Source organism: Prionailurus viverrinus, chromosome B1, assembly GCF_022837055.1.
Source record: "Prionailurus viverrinus isolate Anna chromosome B1, UM_Priviv_1.0, whole genome shotgun sequence".
Classification (NCBI taxonomy): Eukaryota; Metazoa; Chordata; class Mammalia; order Carnivora; family Felidae; genus Prionailurus; species Prionailurus viverrinus.
In genome coordinates this window covers 172,632,216-172,653,862 of record NC_062564.1, presented here as the reverse complement: position 1 = coordinate 172,653,862, position 21,647 = coordinate 172,632,216, and the positions used below count along the sequence as shown (strand labels likewise).

The window sequence follows — 21,647 nt, the reverse complement described above, 5'->3', positions numbered from 1 at the left end:
GTTGAAGACTAGCCGTTGAAGGTTTTCAACGTAGATTGTGTCTCCCTCGGATGGACGAGGAGAATTGCTGTCAGGGGTCCTGAGAAACCCCATCTGGTTTTCATTCCTTGTGTTGAATGGCATTTGCTTCAGCAGCCCACTGAGGGCCCTTTTACTTGGGATTCTGAACTTGTAACCCAGAATCCAGGCTGGGAAGATGCTGAGTTCCATCAAGTGTGTGTTGGTGGGAGATTCTGCTGTGGGGAAAACTTCTCTGCTGGTGCGCTTCACTTCAGAGACCTTCCCGGAGGCCTACAAGCCCACGGTGTATGAGAACACAGGTGTGGACGTCTTCATGGATGGCATCCAGATAAGCCTGGGCCTTTGGGACACAGCGGGCAACGATGCCTTCAGAAGCATCCGTCCCCTGTCCTACCAGCAGGCAGACGTGGTGCTGATGTGCTATTCTGTAGCCAACCATACCTCTTTCCTGAACCTGAAGAACAAGTGGATTGGTGAAATCAGGAGCAACTTGCCCTGCACACCTGTGCTGGTGGTGGCTACTCAGACTGACCAGCGTGAGATGGGGCCCCACAGGGCCTCCTGCGTCAATGCCATAGAAGGAAAGAAACTGGCCCAGGAAGTGAGAGCAAAGGGCTATCTAGAGTGCTCAGCCCTTAGCAACCGAGGGGTTCAGCAGGTATTTGAGTGTGCCGTCCGAACTGCTGTCAACCAAGCCAGGAGACGAAACAGAAGGAGGTTCTTCTCCATTAATGAGTGCAAGATTTTCTAACTTCCCGGAGACTTCGCCCACACTCATTTACTCACCCCAAAGACTAAAGGGACAGGGAGAGCAGACAAGCCAGCAAGGACTGATGCTCTTTCTAGATACATACTGCACAGCACTTCCTTTCGGATACAGTTGTTGATGAGACTTGGCCACTGGCTGTTTTTATGAAATACACTCTAGAAATGGACCGCTTGCCCAGTCCAAATAGAAGGTCCTATAATGAAGACTCTCTCTTCGATTAAAAAGCCAAAATAGCCTCCATAATTTTGGACAATGAAGTGAGTTTTTCAAAGAATTCCATATTTAAAGACACATTCTATTTAAATAATAGTAAAATGTATATCTCTTGTATATAATTAATTTTTACGTTTGGAAAGTCTTTCCCTACGTGCTCCCACACACAATTGTAACCCTATGGGGCTCTGCCAAAGGTCTGTAGTGTTTTCACCTGAAGTAGTAATTTTGTTAACACCACTTGCCTGCTGGATATTACCAGGTAATCAAATTTTGAAGTGACCATAGCCTTATCCTTACGATTAATTTTCCATCCACCTGTTACTCAGCGTTGTGTATAAAATACAGTTCAATAACATAAGATTCTTCAATACTGCCTAATTAAAAATTAACATTTGAAGTAGCTGTCACTTGATTTCTCTGTAATTATATAAAAAAGCATTTCTTATTTATGATACTACCTTTCACCCAAAGAACTCCAGTTATGCACTAAGCATTCCTCCCTCATTTGCCAAAATAGGTGGGAGGAAAACCTTCCAGGTAGGGAATCAGACGGCTCACATGGAGCAGAAGTGAAGAAATCACACTTTCGTTTCAGGAACCGGTGCCTGCTTCTTCCAACACCACAGTTCCTAGCTGGCTGTAGGTCTTGGGAAGAAGAGCAGGCCCAAATTTCCGTGTGATGGTAATTTTGCAAATTCGTTATTTGAGTGCTAACCTGAGGAGGCATGGCAACATCATGTATTTAATTTTAGGACCCAATCCAAGCAATTGGGAAGGTGTTGACCTATATGTGCATGTGGGTAAGGGGAAAAATGGAGGAACTTATAATTTTTACCATTTCATGAATATGAAGCACCCGTGTGAAAAAAAAAATTTTGCAGAATCCAAGCATAGGGAACAGACAAACTGCACAGCAATTGTTACGATAATAAGTTATCAGGGGAAGTACTGAATACAGGAGGATACTTTCCCACCCCACCCCCACTCTCCATTCTATCTAATGGCTTAAAAGCAATGATCTCATTCAGCTGTTGAAGTTGGGAATAGAGGTCTATGTAACTTGAGAGAGAACTTGTGACTGCAGACACCCAGGTATATCATTTGCTCACCTAACCACGTTTGTTAAAGTACACCATTGTTTTAGTACAACATGGCCACTGCATACAAACGGTAAGAGAGTTGACATAAATGACTATGATTAACTTATATTGGCATACCCAACCTAACCTTCTGGTTTCCTTATGTGCTCAGTCCTCTGTGGCTATGCTCAGTACCAAAATCAGGTTTGTGCTCGTCCCCAGATTCCTTTCTCCTTCTCTTCTCTCATTCACATCCAGGAAAGGCCCAGGACCTGGAGCTTAGTCTCTGGAGACCGGAGTTCCCTGGTCTGCCTTCACCCAGACATCCCCAGTCATCCAGTCTCCTGTGGTTGTCCTCACCTCTGTGTCTCCCATGTGCCTGGCTTGAGAGCACCTATATCCAGCTCTCTGCACTGCATGTCCAGAGGGTTGGAGTGCTTGAAAGCTGACCAGGCAGGGAAGACGAGCACAGCTCACCTCTGATTTACCTGTTGATTCTGACCCTTTCCTCCAACATACAAACAGTATTTTTTATTTTTTATTTTTTTTTAGAGAGAGAGAGAAGGAGAGAGAGAATCCCAAGCAGGCTCCATGCTCAGTGCAGAGCCTGATGCTGGTTCCGTCTCACAACCTGATCATGACTGAGCTGATCATGACCTAAGCTGAAATCAAGAGTCAGATACTTAACCAACTGAGCCACCCAGGCACCTCCAACATACAAACAGTTTAAAATCACTCATTCAGGTGTTTTTTCAGGGACAGGCTTTAGGGTAAAGGGGTATTTAACATGTTAGCAGGAATGAATTTCTACTCCCTAAGATTGGCTGTCCCTAGGCTTTTCATTTTTTTCTTGTCGAAGGGAGGTGGGAGGGTTGTCTGAAAATGGGAGGGCCCAGGTACCTGATGCTAAGTGAGGGAAGAGGAGGTGATTCCACGGTGGAAGGGGAGGAAGAAGGGAAAGTCAGAGACGGCACTCAAATGGCTTTGCCTTCACCCGGGCACATGCACAGATAATAAGCCCTCTGCCTATTGGCAGGAACCAAGCTCAAAGGCTCCCTCTGGGTATGCTCACACTTGAGAACAGGAATCCATGTATAAGCCCTCCCCAGAGACCTGGCAGAACTTGAGGCCAATTAGTGTCTGTCTTCCCTGCTAGACTGTGAGTTCTTGAAGGCAGAGGGAACTCCTCTGCATCTTAGTATCCCCAGGGCCCAGCACAGGGGAGGAACCGTCGCTAAACAAGGTTGTGTTGAGCTGACTTGGAAAGAGAGACAAGAATTGGGTTGCTATGGTAAAAGGTGGTTATGAGAAGGAAGCAGATCCTTGCTAGCCTAGGGGGTAAGAAGTGAAAATAGGTCATTTTGTTGGAGTCCATGCAGTGTATGTTCTATGTGTGTGTATATTTGTTTTGCTTGCCTAGATTCAGGCATATGTTTCTTGCATTTCAAAACTCGTGGTACCATTTGGTAGACTATTGTATGTTGATCCTTAGCTATTCTAAGTAGCAACATTAAGTATGCTCTTGTTTATATTAAAGAATTGATTTGAGTGCTTGAGTAATTCATCCCATTCAGTCTTACTTAATACTGACTATCTGAATGGGGCAGCAGAATCTAGTGTGATGAACTGAGGCTGAGCAATGAGAAAGCCCAAAGCATCCTAATGGTTAACGTTCACGGAGTGCCCGGATGTCCAGGCACTGCGCTAAGCACTTGAGTGTGCATTATCTTACCACATGGTGTGTGTAGATGTCGACACTAGTAAGCACGCTAGTAAGTACATCTTGCACGAGTAACCAGGCTCAGCCTGCTGATGTGACAAATCTTAGGTCAGACCGCAGGTGAGTGCCAACACCAGGAGTCTTGAGCAGGTCTGTATGACTCCAAAGCTCTGCTCAAAACCACTGTGCTCCACTTCCTCTCAGAGCAGCCCAGTTGTATGTATGGTTTTGCCACATCCGATCTCAGGCAGCCTTGTAGACCCCACCCCCACCAGTCTAGCAGCTTATATTTTAAAAATTCTTTTTAATAAAATATTCCAATCTGATCTTACTCCTCCCTTTTTATCTTTCTTTCTGCTAATGAGAACGAGATCCCCCAAAGTCACAGAGCACCGTCATTCACTAAAAGGTCCCTGCTCCAATTCTTGGTTTTTAAGGATAATTTCATTGTTAATTTGGAAAGCCTGGTTCTTTCCTTTTAAGGATTTGGTACCAAGGAAGGGCATCTATCCAGCATGAGATCTGTAGGGTTATGATAGGACCTAGGGGACAGGGTATCTGTGAGTATTCATCCTCACTGCCAAGAAGACAACCCTATTGGTTGAGTCACATCAGAACAACTCAAGGGTAGGGCCTTATTTTTGCTCAGGCTGTATCTCTCCTGCTACTACAGTAAAACATAATCAAGATGTTGAGTAGCTTTTCACCATTAAAGATCAAATGAACGCTAGAATTTACCTGTGATATAAGTTCATTAAAAGTACTTGATTCAACCTAAAGTCCACATTAACTTTTTTGGTTGATTCTAAAATATATCCTAACGTGGAACTTAATACTTAATGGTAGATAAAGAGCCATTGGGAGGGAGTAAGAAGCCAGACTTATTTTGGAGTTAGAAAGTCTGCATCATGTGTCTTTCAGTCTCAGTTTCCTTGTCTTAAAAAAGATATTTATTCCTGGGTTACTTTAAGAACTAACACAACAGTGATTGTGGAAGTGCTTTATGTTGTAAACTATTGTTCACATGGTGGTGTCATTATGTTTTTGGTGGATTCCTATGCAGATACATAGGCTGAATATTCTAGATCAGATTAGAATATTCTAGAACTTGTCAATAGTGGGTCACATGATGGGAAAGCTATGCAGAATTAGGAGCCATTTGTAGCAATGTTAACTAGAGCAAGATGAGTAAATGACACACGATGATAAAAGCAACAAACTACATTTGAATGCCTACTGGTTCCAGGCCCTGAGGTAGGCACTTTACATGCATCATCTCATTTAATCCTCATCCAATGCTCATATTAGGTATTATTCTCTTTCTGTTGACAAGAACCTGAGGTTCAGACAGATATATGGAGACATTTCCCTTGTACAGTTACTTTTCAAAATGTCTCAGTTTTACCATGTAATTTTGGTGTGTTAAACTCAACCAGTTATGATAAAGTGTATTTAATGTCCATTACACTTGTTAATTTAGCTAAGACAGTGAGAATGATCCCTGTTACGCACTGTAGGGGCACACTGATGATTAGGACTCTGCTGCCTTTCTGTGTGAGCTTCCTTTTGTCATTTTTCCTGTGACAAAGTCTCAGGTGGTTTATATCCCACTGTCCTGGTGGTCGCTGTTGGCTGTCTTTACTCCCCCCAGTTCCATTTTCCATTCTTGTTGCCCTCCTCTGAGCCTGAAGGCTAACCCTTTGGACTGTATAACCCATGACCTCTTCCTGACTGGCTTCCACTTGGATGTGGCCAACGGGAGACTCTGGTTGGAACTCAGAGGACAGGAGGAAAAAGTGGTTGGATGTTTTCTTTCCCCTGCTCCTTTCCAGCTTTGGTGATGCTTATCTGTCAATAGCTGTGAGTCCTTTCATGGCTACAGCTCTGGGCAGCCTCTCCTCCACATTTCCAGCTTTCAGTGGGCTCCAAGACATTTCCTCACTTTGCCTCTCAGCCCTAAAGGAAGTAATGGCTTCCTGCTGGTGCTAGTTTGAGGATGCAGCAACATCGTCCGTTATGTTCTCTTAACTCAGACCTGCAAGTTATGCCTATTCAAGTTTCTTCATCTGAATGACCTGGGATAAATTTGGTTTCCTGTGGGATTCTAATATACACTCACTAAATTTTAAGTCATCTGTATGTTCTAACATAGAGTACTGAAACCTCTACTGAAGGGTATGGATTTGGTAGCTGGCTAACTGCCCTGTTGTAAGCCTCAAAGCCCAGGAAATATCACTCTCAACATCTATTTGCTTGAAAGAGAAACAAAAAGTATGTTGGCTAATCTGAATAAGCAAAAGAATAGTTTTGAGATAGCAATGTTCAAGGATTGTGTGTCTTCTAATGACATATTTACATTTAAGAAGCCCTGCTATTATCCACAATATATAAAAAACTACTACAAATCAATAAGAAAAACAGCCTAATGTAAAAATGGGCATTTCTCAGAAGAGGAAACATGCATGATATGACCAATAAACAATAGAAAAGGTGTTAAGTTTCATGAGTAGTCAGGGAAATGAAAACAAAATCCACATTGAGATATCATTTTCATACCACTACATTGACAAATAACTGAAAAGTATCAGTATTAAGCCTGGCAGGGATATGAAACTATTGGAAATCTTATATGATGTTCGTGGGGGTGTCAATTGGTATAACATTTGGCAACACTCAGTAGTGATGCATAGCCTGTATCCTTGACCCAGAAATTCCATGCCCTAAAAATACACATGCTTAGATTTCCTGGGAAGCATGTATGAGAATGTTCTTAGCATCACTGTAGGTAATAACAAAAACTAGAAATAACCCAATGTCATCAACAGAAAGTGGCTAAATAAAATTTTGGTATATCACACACAGAATACTATGCAACAATAAAAATGAATGAACTGTAGGTGTATATATCAATATTGATGAATATAGAAATTCATCAATTCATCAATATTGATGAATGTTGAAAAAAAGCAAGCAGCAAAATAATATATACAATATGATTCCATTTAGTGAAATTCAAATGCAAGCAAAACTTAACAGTATAATCTTTAAAGTGAAAAAAAAATTAAAGCGTGGGAATGATTAACACAGCATTTAAATAAGTGGTTACCTCTTCTGGGCAGGGTAGGAAATACAGTTGAGCAGCATCAACCAGGAGTGTCACAGGCATTAGTAATGTTCCATTTCTTAAGTCTGAGAAGTTGGTACATGAGTGATCATTAAATTTTTTCTTTTATTTAATCTTCAAAAATATTCTTATGTGTTTTACACACTGTTTTGTGTGCCTGATATTATTCATAATTTAAAAAGTTTTTTAGGGGTGCCTGGGTGGCTCAGTCAGTTGAATATCCAACTCTAGGTTTTGGCTCAGGTCATGATCTCACGGTTTGTGGGTTCGAGCCCCATGTTGGGCTCCATGCTGACAGTGTAGAACCTGCTTACGATCTTCTCTCCCCCTCTTTTTCTGCCCCTCCCTGCTTGTGATCTCTGTCTCTCAAAATAAATAAATAAACTTCAAAAATAATTTTTAAAAAGTTTTTTTAAAAGTTCAGATTCTACAAATTGCTTGTACTTGAATTCCAGTTCTGCCACTCACCAGCTTCCCAGCCACCTGCAAGTTAACTAACCTGTCTGGACATCAGTTTCCTCATCTGTAAAATGGAGACAATAGTATCTTAAGGTAGGGAGGATTAAAGGAATTAATATAGGTAAATGCTGAGGGCACCTGGCTGGCTTAGTCAGAAGAGCATCCGACTCTTTATCTTGGGGTTGTGAGTATGAGCCCCACATGGGGCCTAGAGATCACTTAAACAAAACATTACTAAAAAAAATATGGGTAAAGGCTGTACAATGTGTGGCACATAGTAAATGCTCAGCGAAGGACAGCTGTATCATTTAACTGTCACATTATATACTTTAGAGCTGGGACGACGCTGCTGTTTCGCGGATGAAGACACTAAGATCTTGGGACGGTTAAGTGACTTGCCAAAGCTCCACAAATTGGTGGCAAACCCAGACCACCAGATCACCTCACTCTTCCTACCACCCTTTTGGGTACTCTTTTTCTAAGCTTCATGAGTAGAGAGTTTGTTTTGTTTTGTTTTGTTTTTTCTCCTGTTTACTTTTTGTAAGTTTGCTTTTCAATCCGGGTTTCCGGTACTTAATAATTGGTAGTATTATTTTTCAACACAAAGCAGGCGCCTTTCGAGTCTTACAGAAGGGATCAACAGAAGCTCAGTTCCCCAAGTGGAAACAGATCTCTCTTCATTTATTTATTCGTTCAGCATTTACTAAACTCCTTAGGCTCTCTGTTGGGGGTGATTCACAGGAAGTGGTGGACTCAGTCACTAAAGGAGGTAACGGCCAAGCACACCTCCATCACTGGAGTCACCATGTTTCATAATTACATGTTTATGTTTCCAACCTCCCATTGGACCATGACCTTCTTAGCACCACGACTGCAAACAGCCCAAGTTCCTGCTTTTGTGGAGTTTAGAATCTAGCTGGGTAGGGATAGGTGTGTATGTGTGGATAATTATTATGTAAACAAATCAGATAAATTGGATGGGCGATCGGTGCTATAAATAAAATAAATTAGGAAAAGGGAGAAAGAATATTCAGTAGTCTATGTTTTTAATCGAGAATAAGCCAGGATGATGTAGACATACCACATCATTTAACGATAAACGATTCCTCTGAAAAAGGAAGCAGACTGCACTTTTTCTCTGCTGTCCCCAAGAAAGGGACGCACATGCTTTTCACAATAATCAGTGTTCACTACCCAGCTTTCTTCAGAAGTGACTGACTTCGCTGGGGATTCCAGACCATCGCCTGTTGGGTTAGGACTGTTCCAAGGGCTGGATTGGCACATAGGCTGGAACGGAAAATGACATGATTTACAGAAGCAGGGTAGTGTTGGGGCTTACACAGGCAAGAAGTTTCCCACAGATCCTGAAAACAAGGAAGGAAATGACTAGACCGCAGGGTGTAGATAGGACTCAAAGTAGAGCCCAGAGCCTTCCTGCGGGGCCCTTTGGAGCGATTCCAAGAATCTGCATGTACACGCAGCATGGGCCTGAGAAGCAGCAAGGTCCCAGCACACTGGAGCCCATCTGCTGATACAGCCGCACATGATTGCCCTTTTAGAAAGAACAGAGTCAGGTGCCCCAACCTGCCTGTGGAGCTATTACACTGATGCAAACAGGCAAGGGTACAATTTACCAGTGACTCACCGGAGTTAACCCACGACAGTTGTCAGATGGTAGAGCTGTGGTCTCAGGGAACTGGAGATTCACTGAGGGTTTTGACTGAACATGTTTTTCAAAAAAGGTTTCACAGAGTCCCAATAATCACTGTTCAGATGTACTTCTAGAATACATCCCCTTTCTCTTCTCTTCCTCCTCCTCCCCTTCGTCATTTTCTCTCTGCAGCCGGGTACCCGCCTCCCATCCCTGAGTGCTCCAGCATCTGGAACGGTGCCATGGCCATAGGAGACTGAATTCCATTCCTTGAGTGGGTCAGTCCTCACTGCCATTATCTCACATATTCATTCACGTAGCGCTTAAAAAGCGTCCAGGCTGCTTTCCCGTATCTTAACAGTAATAATCACCAGTATTTACCTAGCACTTTATAGGTTATTAAGTACCTTGTGGACATTGTCTCGCACGACCTCACAGCAATGCCGTGGGTTATTGCTGGGCTCATTTTACAAAGAAGCTAAGGTTTGGGAAAGCTAATGCCTCATCTACACACACTTAACTGATGCTTGGCAGAATCGGAATTGTGCTTAGATCTCTTGGCACAAACTTCCCATTTTCCACTCTAGCAGGCTTTCATCTGGGGCTCAAGGTGACTCTGTAAAGTAGACGTGAGAGAGATGAGGCCCAGGAAGGTGAGGATGTGTCCGGGCCTTACATGTGTGTGTGTGTGTGTGTGTGTGTGTATAAAATACATATAATATATAATATATTAATATATAATATAATATATAATAATATATAATATAATATATGTTATTATATAGTATATATTATACTATTTATGTAATATTTATAATATATTATGTTATATAGTATTACTATTGTTATATTATCAGACTCACACTTTTGGAGTTGAAAGGGATGTCAGGGAGGAGTGAGCCCAACTTCATCACTTTACAGATGAGGAGACTGACTCTCCTAGTTGTCCAAGGATATACAGCTTGTTTCAGGCAAAGTTGGGACTTGAGTACTTGGTCCTGGGAGCTTGTGCCTCTTCTGTCAGGCCTCCGACCTTCCAGCCTCTACCTTTGAACTATGGACTCTGTGTCTATTTGTTTCAGGTCGCAATTATGGACATTTAAAGATTTACCCTTTATTTTAAATGTCAGGGGCATTGGCAGGTGATTAAAAAAAAAAAAGAAAAGGTCAGAGACAGAGAGCCTCCCCACCGCCATGAAACCAGCAACAATAGAAGCAGGAAGACGCAGGACACAACAACCTGCCAGCAGCACTGTCTTGCTTGTTATTAACAAGATCAACAGCCAGAAATACAGGCCCACAATTCAGGGCTGAGGCTTGAAGGGTTCAGGGGAAACCTGAAGGTGTTCTCCCAACACTCTACGCAAATGCTCAGAAGGGCAATCTGCAAGCCAGCCTGCTGGCTGGGGCAGGTTAAAGGAATATAAAGGAAACAAATTCTTTACATCTATTTATCTATCTATCTATTTAGATATAATGGAATATATATAAAGATTATTATAGGGGCATCTGGGTGGCTCAGTCAGTTAAGCATCTCTTGACTTCAGCTCAGGTCATGATGTCATGGTTTCTGAGTTGGAGCCCTGCATTGGACTCTGTGCTGACAGCATGGAGCCTACTTGGGATTCTCTCTCCCCTTCTCTCTTTCTCTGCCCCTCCCCTGCTTGCTCTCTATCTCTCTCCAAACAAATAAAAATAAACGTAAAAAAATATTATTATATATATTCTATATGAATATTATATATATTCCCCCACAAATGTATGCCTACTGTTGAAAAGATTTAAAAAACCCAGCAAAGCAAAAAGACAATAATAAAAATCACTCTGATAATCAGCATTACATCATCTTTTATATTTATCCTTCCAGAATTTTTCTTACACACATATGTGTGTATTTTTACCATACAAGGATTGTATGGTATAATCGGATTTCCAATCTGCTTTTTTGCACTTACTATATTGCAAACAGCTTTCAGTGTCAGCATACTAATGAATATACATACTCCTACATTGTATATAAAGGCAGTGTGGTAACTATCCCAGATTTTTCCGAGGAACCTACAACCACATGCTTGTTCATTGCATCTGTGGTCGTCTTTTGAACTTTACACTGGAAAGGTAAGAGAGTGTGAGTATGTGTGTGTGTTGGGGGGGCGGGTAATGCCGTAGTAACAACCACAGATATATCCAGCCCTATGTGCTTTACATATATTAATTTATTTACTTGTAAATAACCAAGATAAAGTCACTGTTATTATCTCCATTTTACAGATAAGGAAACTTACCCAAGGTCAGACACTGAGTTAAGCTTCAGTCCAGGCATCTGGCTCTAGCCCATCTCCCGACCACCTCACTTTCAACAGTGGTTCCACACTCTAGCTCTTAGGTCACATAACTGGAAAGGCCTATGGGAACATCTGGAACCAAAAAGAAAAGTCTTGGTATGACAGATGTGAATTCCAGAGATTTCTTTCCTAGAGAGTCACCTGTCTAGTTCATCACAGTCTTGTTATTAACAGGCATCCATCCAGTTCTTCTCTCTCTGGTCTTTTCTCCTGTATTTTCCTCCCAGTGTCCCTCAATTTTTTATATCTTCTTTGCCCTTCCCACAGGGCTGAGATCCATGTAGAAGCTCTCTGGAGGTGGCTTAACCCCTTCAGAGCAGAAGAGCTATGAAACAAACACACATTTCTATTGTTAGTATTGACACCCATCAGACAGAACCTGTATACATTGTCAGGCTTTCATGGTCACTTTCCTCTATTTTACCAGACTTCTGCCCAGGAAGGGCTGGAGGGGGACTAGAGAGGAAGGAAAAGAGGGAGGTGGGGTGGAGGAAGAAAACCCCCATCCTGCCACAACACAGAGTCTCAGATTTTGCTCTGCTTTGATGCTAATGTCTCTGATTCTCCCTGGTTGGGTCTGAAGTTTGGAGGTAGGGTAGGGAGGAGACAGTGATCGCTGCTGAGTCGCCATGCTATGGCATGGCTCTAAGAAGCTGTAGTTGAGGAGGTAGAATGGACACTTCTATTTCTCTCCCTCCAAAAAATGACTAGTCATCTTAGTTAAGGCTGATGTTAGACCTCACTGGCTGAAGGTTTGTGTAAGGCAGACTCATGGTCTCTTTCTCTGCCAGGGTATTTTTTTCAGAATGGAACTTATCATGTGATAGAGTCATCTGGCTTTTCCAACGGGTCTGTCTGTGATCGTCTGATTAAACTGCTGTAGTAAAAGATCTCTATTACTATTTTTTAAACTTCCAATCTTTGCAGACCAATAATGTTTAAAAGCACATTGAATTCCTAGAAGAAAAGACAAAGAATGAATAGGAAAAAATGAAACATAAAGGGACATATAAAATGTAAGTCCCATTTTTTATTATTAGATTCAATAGACATTATCCAATTGCTAAAAAAACTTCAAATATATCCTCTTTCTTTTTTTTTAAGTTTATTTATCTATTTTGAGAGAGACAGAGAGAGAGAGAGAGAGAGAATGTGGGCACAAGTGAGTGGGGGGGGGGACACAGAGAGAGAGAGAGAGAGAGAGAGAATCCCAAGCAGGCTACATGCTGTCAGCATGTGGCTCAATGTGGGGCTTGATGTGGGGCTCAATCCCACAAACCTTAAGATCATGGCCTGAGCCGAAACCAAGAGCCAGAGGCTTAATGGACTGAGCCACCCAGATACCCCATGAATATGTCATCTGGATTTCTGTGCTTATCTGGCCATGGTCTGGTAATAGTTTGTAGACCTACCCTGCCTGGTCTTTGGATTACACTTTGAGCAGGGTTGATTTAGTTCACTAATTTATTCTGTTTGCAAAAGTTCATTCTTTCACTTATTCATTCTCTGAATAAACATTCAGTAAGTGCCAGTTATAAGCCAGGCACACAGGTGGATGCTTTTTTGAGATTACTGTGACATCATGCTTATGTGTTATTACTACATAATTAGATTGCAGCAGTCATGTACCACATCAATATAATGTGATGTTCACCATAAGAGCATTGAAAGAAAAATTGTCCCAGACCATGTCCAAGACACTTTCTGTGTGTGATGTAATTCAAAGCCTCCTCCTGGAAAGAAAATAGGTACTCATGATAAAACACTTATGCAATTTTCTGATGGAGTTCTAATGGAATTGACTTGTTCTGAGAAACCAGTCACCCTTGTATACCCTCCCCTTCCATCCCCAGTTGACTGTCAGACAACAGTCTAGTTGACTTTTAACCAGACATTCTTTTCTTTGTGTCTAGTCTAATAATGGTTATCTGGCCATTTTATCAAGTGTAGATCTTTGAAATGGCCCCGACCTTTGGAGAAAGGCTGCAATACAGTTTGACAGATGTCTATATCTAAAGAGGAAGGAGGAGGTCCCGTTTTGGTTGGATTGGTAGAGTGTGTGGGAGCTAGTGACCCTTGCAAACTTTACAATATTTCTGAGTCTCAGTTTTCTCATCTATGAAATGGAAAGAATAATTCCTGTAAACTAGGTGAGGTATGGAATGGAAAGGAAAAGGCTTGGTACGTAATATGTGCACCATAAATACTCACCGTTATTATGATGATGACTATGGACCTTGGTCAAGGCTTGAAGTGAAAAGCTTTGTAAGACCAGGTTACTTCTTGGCTCCAAATCAAGCTCCGGGTCTTGGCTTGCTCCCACAGGAATGAGAGGAGGAGGAGCAGAGCCACTATGGGCCTCAGGAAAGGGACCATCTGTGGCAGCAGGAGCCTAGTCCCCTGGGAGGAGGAAAGGGCTGCCTGAAGTGGGCAAGTCATCTGGGCTTGCATGTGGAGTAACATTTGCATTTCCCACACTTTCAAAGCTCCCCCCCTCCCCAAGGTAGAGGGGAGGGAATTAAGCTATGCTGAGCTTGGGGCTGATTCCAGCCAAGAAACTTACCCCAGAGCCTGGGCCACAGCAGGTGTGTGATCTGGAACCCAGCCAAGTGTGTTCACCCTACAGCAGTGGGAGAACACAGAGCTCTTCTGTGGTTTCAATTCTGTGGCTGTTACTCAGGTACCATTTATGGGCTGCCTTTTTTTCACAACTCTTCTCTTAGCTCAAGGCTTTGGCCAAGGGGAGGAGGGAGGCTGCTGTATTCTGTCTGGGTCGATTTTCTTCTTTCTGTGCTTGGTGTAAACACACTTGTCAAGTAGTGAGTCATTTTTCTCCTTCTACCTCAATCTACTTTCTTGAGCAAGTGAAATCCATGTGTAAGAGGCTCTGGGAGACAGGTAAGGGAGGGATGGAGGAGCAGAGTAAGGAGAAGGAGGAGGGGAGAAGGGAGTCTGTGCTCCCAGCTCACATTATATTGTGGAGACAATAACTAACAGTTCTCTGCCATGGCCTCTACAGTAAAGGGAAGAGGAGGAAGCAGAAGAATAGAAAGTGCTGATAGACTGCAGGGCACCCTTGTGAGAATTAGAAACAGCTCTTGCTCTGGGTGCACATGGACCCGTGCCAGCCCACAGAGCCCGGCAAGCTCAGCACAGGCTGGTTTCTGTCTCTCCTATCTCCTTTGCCTAGAGCCTTGTTCAGTGAACAGGCTTCACAACTGTGACGAGCAGCCCTGATGGTGGGAAGACCAGTCCCAGTGGTGTGGAAGGTGAGGGCTCACAAGGAACTGAGATAAGTGAAACCAAAACCTGCACTTGGTAATGGTTACAATATCTGGTGGGTGTAAAGGTAGAGTGCATTTCCAGAAAGAAAGCCTTATTTCTAGGCAACCACTCCTACTCATTGAGTATGGCTCTTCACTTTCTCCATTGAGCCATTGGTCAAACACTGCATGACCTTGTTCAGCCCCTCCTCTTCCACCAAGCTTGGACTCTATCCCTGTTTCCCCCTGGATTGCTTCCTTTGGGCTCCCCAGGAGGAGGCTTCCTGGACTTCAGAGTGGAATTTCTACCCCTAGCCTCCTGCTGCTACTGTTCACTACCTCTTTGAGGAAAGCTCTGGTGCCTTATTCTGCCGAAAGCATTCTTTTCTTTTTTTCCTCTTACCAAATGACACCTATTTTTAGAAAGAAGGAGAAAATGAGAGGGTAAAGAAACATGAGAGTGGAGAAAATCCTGCTTAGTCACACGCATTTTTTTGCTTTATTTCATTTTTTTTTCTACCTGGAGAATGTCTAACGCTTTCATCAGATTTGAAAAAGAGTCCATGACCCTAAAATTTCAAGAGCTGCTGTTATAAAATGATTCATGAAACAAAAAGGGCAGAGAACGTTCAGGGAGGGTTTATTGAACTTCATTCCACTGTCTGATTTTCAGCGAATTATCTAATTTCTTTGGGACCATGGTCATGAGCACTGTTGCTTATTTTCCTGCCTGGCTTGGATGACCCCAGAATCACATTATTCTAATTGTCAACTAGCAGGCATGCCATTCTCCAGTCCCTCACCCTCCATGATGTCACCGGAGTTGTAATCCTAAAGCCTGTCTTGCGTCATCTCTCACCAAACTCCAAGCAGCAAATTGGGGTTAACCTTCTCCATTGTCTGGCCCAACCAAACTCTCTGACCTCATCTTGCTCTGTTCTTTAATTAGTCCTCAAGCCAGCCATGCTGGTCAACTTCCTGCCCCACCACATTGGCATCATCACCATCTGCCTCCAGATCATCACTCATAATCTAGATCCTTTTCACCCTTTCCCACCAGTTTTCCAGAACCTTTCCAACATGGAAGGTTAGCTCTCTGAAGTGGAGTGCTTTGTCTCCGTGTTCCTGTCACAGTACCCCATTCGCTCCATCATAAACTCCGTGATTGTGTGCCGGGACTCCTCCCTGCCCTGTCTGTCTCCCCCACTGGTTCGTGAGTTTCTTCAGGACAGGACCTGTGTCCGGCCAATGTTCCCAATGTTGTCTGGAATCTGACGTGTGCTAGATAAATGTTTGATGGATAACTGGAGCCTTTTCTGACAACTGTTGCACAGACCCAGCCAAGGGGCCGTATTTCCCCAATCTTCTATTCTGCGTATTATTTCCACCAGTGACAGTGATCACAATTACCAGGGAAGTTCTTACAAAATACAGATTCCCAGAGCTCTTTCCCAACTTAGCTGAATCAGAATCTAGGAGGCTGGAGCCTAGAATCTGTATTTTCACAAATTTCCTCAAGTGATTCTGATAATCTAGTTTGCTTCATATCTGCAGTTCTCAAACTTTCTGGCCTTGGGACCATTTTACACTCTTAAAAATCATTGAAAAACCAAAAGAGTTTTTGTTGATGTGAGTGGTAGCTATTAATATTAACCAAATTAAAATTATAATGGATAAATGACAAAACATTTATTAATTCATTCAAAGTAAAAATAACATATACATTAAATGTTAACTTTGTAAACGACACATTCTTAAATGAAAACTCACTATATTTTCCTAAAAAAAAATTGTAATGAGGAGAGTACCATTGTTTTACCATTTTGAAAATGGCTCTAATGTCTAACTTGACTAGATTTCGTATCAGCTTCTGCATTCAGTCTGGTGCAATTTGCAATGTGTAACTTTGGATGCATTGTATGCAAAAAATTCAGCCTCACACATATATGAGGTTAGAATAAAGGGAAGTACTTTACTAGCCTTTTTAGATAACTGTGGATATTTTCCTTTGGTAGTCCTCTAAAAATGGATGTCATAGTTTCTTAAAGGTTAGTTGCAATGTGAAATCTGAAACCATATCAGTGAACTCTGTACACTTGTAAAGAATGTGTGAAATAGGCAAGTAAGGCTTTAGTAGTATTATGAAAACAGTTTTGACCTCCTGGTCCCCTGAAAGTGCCTTGGAAAGCTCCTGGGCTTCCTAGACCACATTTTGAGAAACACTGCTATATTCCATAACATGCAGCATTTATATCTTGATCTCAGATTGCTTTATATTCATTTACTCGACAAATACTTATTGAGTGCTATGTGCCAGGTGGTGTTCTAAGCATTGGGGTTCTGCATCTAACTGATCTCATGACCAAATTATATTGAAGGCAGAGGCTCAATTTCAGAGTTGCCTCTAGAGAACTCAGTTTCAGGGCTGATGTGGGGCCATTTGGCGTCTTTGTGCAAATTAGAAAAAGTCACTCGCTCTGAAAAGACGCATGTCTTGGGCACACACTTCTGCAAGTAGAGAGCCTTCCTTCAGGTGAACATAACCCTGCCTTGGACACAGGGCTTGGTGAGAGCTGCACCAGCAGAATTACAGCCACTCCTCACTCGGCTGAGCACTTTCATGCAATGAGAAACTTACACGACTGCTCCTGATAGCTTTGCATGTCTTCTATTTCTCTTGTTTTCTAAGCTGGAAGCCTCAAAGCCAGAATTTGAACCTGGTCAGTGAGGTGCCAAAAGGCTCCACTAAGTCTGTAACCTTAACCACTAGATTATGCAATTCCTGCTGCATAGTGGACCACCAAGTGGCAGGGATGTGGACAGCAGTTGATAATATTACATCCTCTTAGGCCTAACAGCTTTCTAATAGATTTATACAGATTTGACAGATTTGGTACTTACTAAAGACAATAAAAAAGCTAAGCTGAGGGGTACCTGGCTAGCTCAGTTGGTAGAGTGTGCAACTCTTGATCTCAGGGTTGTGAGTTCAAGCCTCACGTTGGGTGTAGAGATCACTTAAAAATAATTTTTTTTTTTAAAAAAAAGGTAAGTTGAGAGGAACAGAACCAATTTCATAGAGGAACCTATACACAGTTAACTTTAAAACACATCGGTGCCCAGGTGGCTCAGTCAGTTGAGCATCCAACATTGACTCAGGTCATGATCTTATGGTTCGTGAGTATGAGCCCAACATCAGGGTCTGTGCTGACAGCTCGGAGCCTGGAGCCTGCTTCGGATTCTATGTTTGCCTCTCTCCCTGCTCCTCCCCTGCTTACACACACTCTCGTTCTCAGAAATAAATAAACACAAAAGAAAATTAAAAAAAAACACAAATATATATTCAACAGGTTCAAAGAATGCTGGTCTACTTTGGCGTTAACTACCAAACCTTTGTCATTAAGGCATTGATGAATCTCTCAGACAAATGACATAATTATCTGGGTACTGATCCTTCTTCAGTTGTTTCAAATGCTACTGATATTCGAGTGGAAAAGAACTGACAATTGTCCATTGGATGTATTAATGTAGAAGTGACCTTATTAAGAGCAGTTTCATCCAAAGGGTGTTGGCAAAAGCTTGACTAGAGTGTGTTCCATAGAGGATTTTCCATTTGGGTCTAGCTGAAATGCTAAAGAATGGGGCCTTCTTCAGCTATATTTCCATAGATGTCTATTTTTATTCAATTATAGTTCTGTCCTTTGCTACTGCATGAATCTATGCAAAGGCTGGAGATGCGGTTCTCTTCATATGGGGGGAGCACTCTGTGGCAAAGTGATAAGACTGCCTTGAGTGTGGGGAGCTAAGAATAACTGGGGTCTGGGGGAGTCTCTCACCATGTAATCAAAGCTCGCACCTGCAGCCCTTCCTGCACCTGCCTGCAGAGCTCTGTGAAAACAGGCAGCCCTGTGAGTACAGACAGCTTGAGATGACCGAGGGCCTGAGGATGTGGTTGGTGGTGGGTAGGGGGGGAAAGGGAGGGTAACCAGGCGGGAGAGAGGACAGGTGAATTTTTTAGTGCTTCCAAGAACTATCTGAACAGAGATTAAAGCTCTGTGGAAGGGGCCAGGGAAGAACTGAGTGAGGCAAAATTGGGCTTGAACTGGAGCCCCATGTGGCCTTGCCGTGACCCTCTGCTCTCCCAGCCACAGTGTCTTCAATTATAAAGTGATGGTCTCCATAATGGTGAAGGTCCCTTCTGGTGCTCTGAGCTGGTATCATACCACTGCATGGGTTGAGAAGTACTTTTTTTTTTTTTTAATGTTTACTTAGTTTTGAGAGAGCACAAGTCGGGGGGGAGGGCAGAAAGAGGGAGACGGAAGATCCAAAAGCGGGCTCCACGCTGACAGCAGCAAGCCGGATGGGGGCTTGAACTCACAAACCGCAAGATCATGACCTGAGCTGAAGTTGGGCATTCAACCGACTGAGCCATCCAGGTGCCCCAAGAACAGTTATTTTTTTTAAGCCTTTTTTGTTTTTCTTCTCCACAAGAAGGAAAGAAGATTTCAGAAGTGAAGTTTATTTTGGAGCCCAATACTACATTCAAAGGATAATAACATGAAACTGTGTTTTCATTGCTCTTCTAATATGTTTCTTCTAGGCTTTTTGAATATTTAACATGATATTCTATGATATTTAAATTTTTACTATTGAAGTATAGTTGATATACAATGTGATATTAGTTTCAGTTGTACAATATTGATTCAATAATTCTTTATTTTTAAAGATTTTTAAGAGTTTATTTATTTATTTGTTTATTTAGAGAGAATGAGTGAGGGAGGCGCAGAGAGAGAGACAGAGAGAGAGAGAGAGAGAGAGAGAGAGAGAGAGACTCTCAAGCAGGTTGCATGTTATCAACTTGGAGCCCCACACAGGACTTGATCTCACCACCCTGAGTTCAGGACCTGAGCCAAAATCAAGAGTCAGGTGCTTAACCAACAAAGCCACCCAGGTGCCCCCAATCCAACAATTCTATACACAATTCAAAACTCACCACAATTAAGTATAATCACCATACGATGTTATTACAATATCATTGGCTATATTCTTTATGCTGGACTTTCCATCTCTGTGACTTCTGTATTTTTTCAAGTTTATTTATTTTGAGAGAGAGAGAGAGAGAGCAGTGGAGTGGCAGAGAGAGAGGAAGAGAGAGAATCCCAAGCAGGCTCCCCCCTGTCAGTGCAGAACCTGATGTGGGACTCAGTCCCATGAATCGTGTGAGATCATGACCTGAGACAAAATCAAGAGTTGGACACTTAACCGACTGATCCACCCAGATGGCCCTGTGACTTCTGTGTTTCATAACTGTAAGTTTGTACCTCTTAATCCCCTTCATTTATTTTGTTCATCCCCCACCCAACACCCTTTTGGCACTCACCAGTTCTCCATATTTATGAGTCTGATGTTTTATAAATTTACATCAAGGGCATATGGTATAGAAGTTAAAAGCCAGGTTTTAGCATCATCAGATTTGAGTTTAAGTTCTCTCATGGCTATTTGTTAGCTTATTGACCAAAGGCAAATTATGTAGCTTCTCAGAATCCCTGTTCTTTTTTCAAATATAAATTGGGGTTATGCAAATACATTTCTTAAGGGTTTTTGTGGGGATTAAGTGAGATAATGAGTGTTAAGAGCTTAGCATAGGGTCTGGGACATAGTAGGCATCCATTAGCCACTCTCCCCACCATCACTTCCACCACCTGTGAAGTAGCAAAGGGCAAAAAAAAAATCAACCTCTTTTACAGGTAGGGAAACCAGAGTTCATATGCAACTGGCAAGATATAGGACGAGAACTGAGTCCCACTAAGCTCGTCAATGAAGCTGTCTTTAGTCAGTAGCTCCTTTCTCCATTAGTTAATAATGTTAAACCACAAAAGCATTCTAAACCTCCTTTGGAAGAATTTCAGAGTGGATGGAGGGGCTTCTACTCAATGGTAGCATCCAGAAAGAGGGAGATCTTCCTTTCCACATGAGCCAGTGTGGGATATGCTGGGAGCTGACTGTGACTAGACACGCTGGCTGTGAATATTCTATCCCACAACTCAGAACCAGGACAACTGGGGTTATCCTGTTCTGCCTGGTTGGGTGAACACACCATCCTGCCCTCACTGCAGAGTAAGGGTCAAGGATGAAACCTGTGTTTATTTCCCCTGATACAATCTGATTTGGAGCTAGAAGTGTTGGCATTGTGTTTTGTTCTGTTTGGTTTTTAACGATGAGGGATGAGTGTGGGTTTGGGAGTAGGAGTAAGGGAAATACCCTGAGTCTAAGCATTCAGATTGCAGGTTTTAAGAAAACAAAGTTATTTGCTTATATAATAACTTGTTCTTATGTCTACCAACAATCATTTAAATTTGTTGATAAATACTAATATAATAATATATTGTGCTTCATCTTGAGTAATGGATTACAAATACTTACAGTTTTTATGACAGTGTAGTATAAAGATCTACATTTTCCAAAATTAGAAATTATAGTATACTTGCTAATTTTTAACAAGTAATTAAAATGATTAATTATTGTTAAAATCTTATGAACATGGGATGGCACTTATCCGATATTCTTTTCCAGTTATTTTCAATGTATAGTTATATTTTTATAGTTGTTATTAATGTGTATATACTATTTTGTGTACATATTTTTTTACTTAACATAATTTTCTGAACAAATTTCCATGTTTTCCCATGGTGATATTTATTATGTGGCTAAATACTCCATCGCATAAATGGATGCTGTAAATATCTAAGTGTTTTTGTCTTTACATTATATTTCTCTGGGATATTTTCAGAAGGTGTTTATACTTTGATCAAAAGGCATAAATATTTCATAATTCTGACAAAAGTTGTTATTTAGTACTCTACAAATTGACATTGCTTTGGTCCCTATCAGTTCTCAGGGTAGTTCTAAAGTAAAAATCTCCTTTATAATTGGCTTTCTTTGGTAGGAACTTTCTAGAACAATGTACAGATTAGACATAATTTTTACAGGGGAAAGGGACTAA

At 41.9% G+C, this 21,647-nt stretch overlaps 1 protein-coding gene across 4 annotated transcripts in view; it reads left to right on the top strand.

Moving 5' to 3' along the window:
• RHOH (ras homolog family member H) overlaps nt 1-1,403 on the top strand; it is a 44,376-nt gene extending 42,973 nt beyond the window's left edge. For all 4 annotated transcript variants that reach the window (XM_047855960.1, XM_047855959.1, XM_047855958.1 and 1 more), the window contains one exon: nt 2-1,403. In XM_047855960.1, the coding sequence (XP_047711916.1) occupies nt 197-772 (576 nt within the window). In that variant the 5' untranslated portion in view covers nt 2-196 and the 3' untranslated portion in view covers nt 773-1,403. The remainder of the gene's footprint in view (nt 1) is intronic.
• The last annotated feature ends 20,244 nt before the right edge of the window (nt 1,404-21,647 follow it).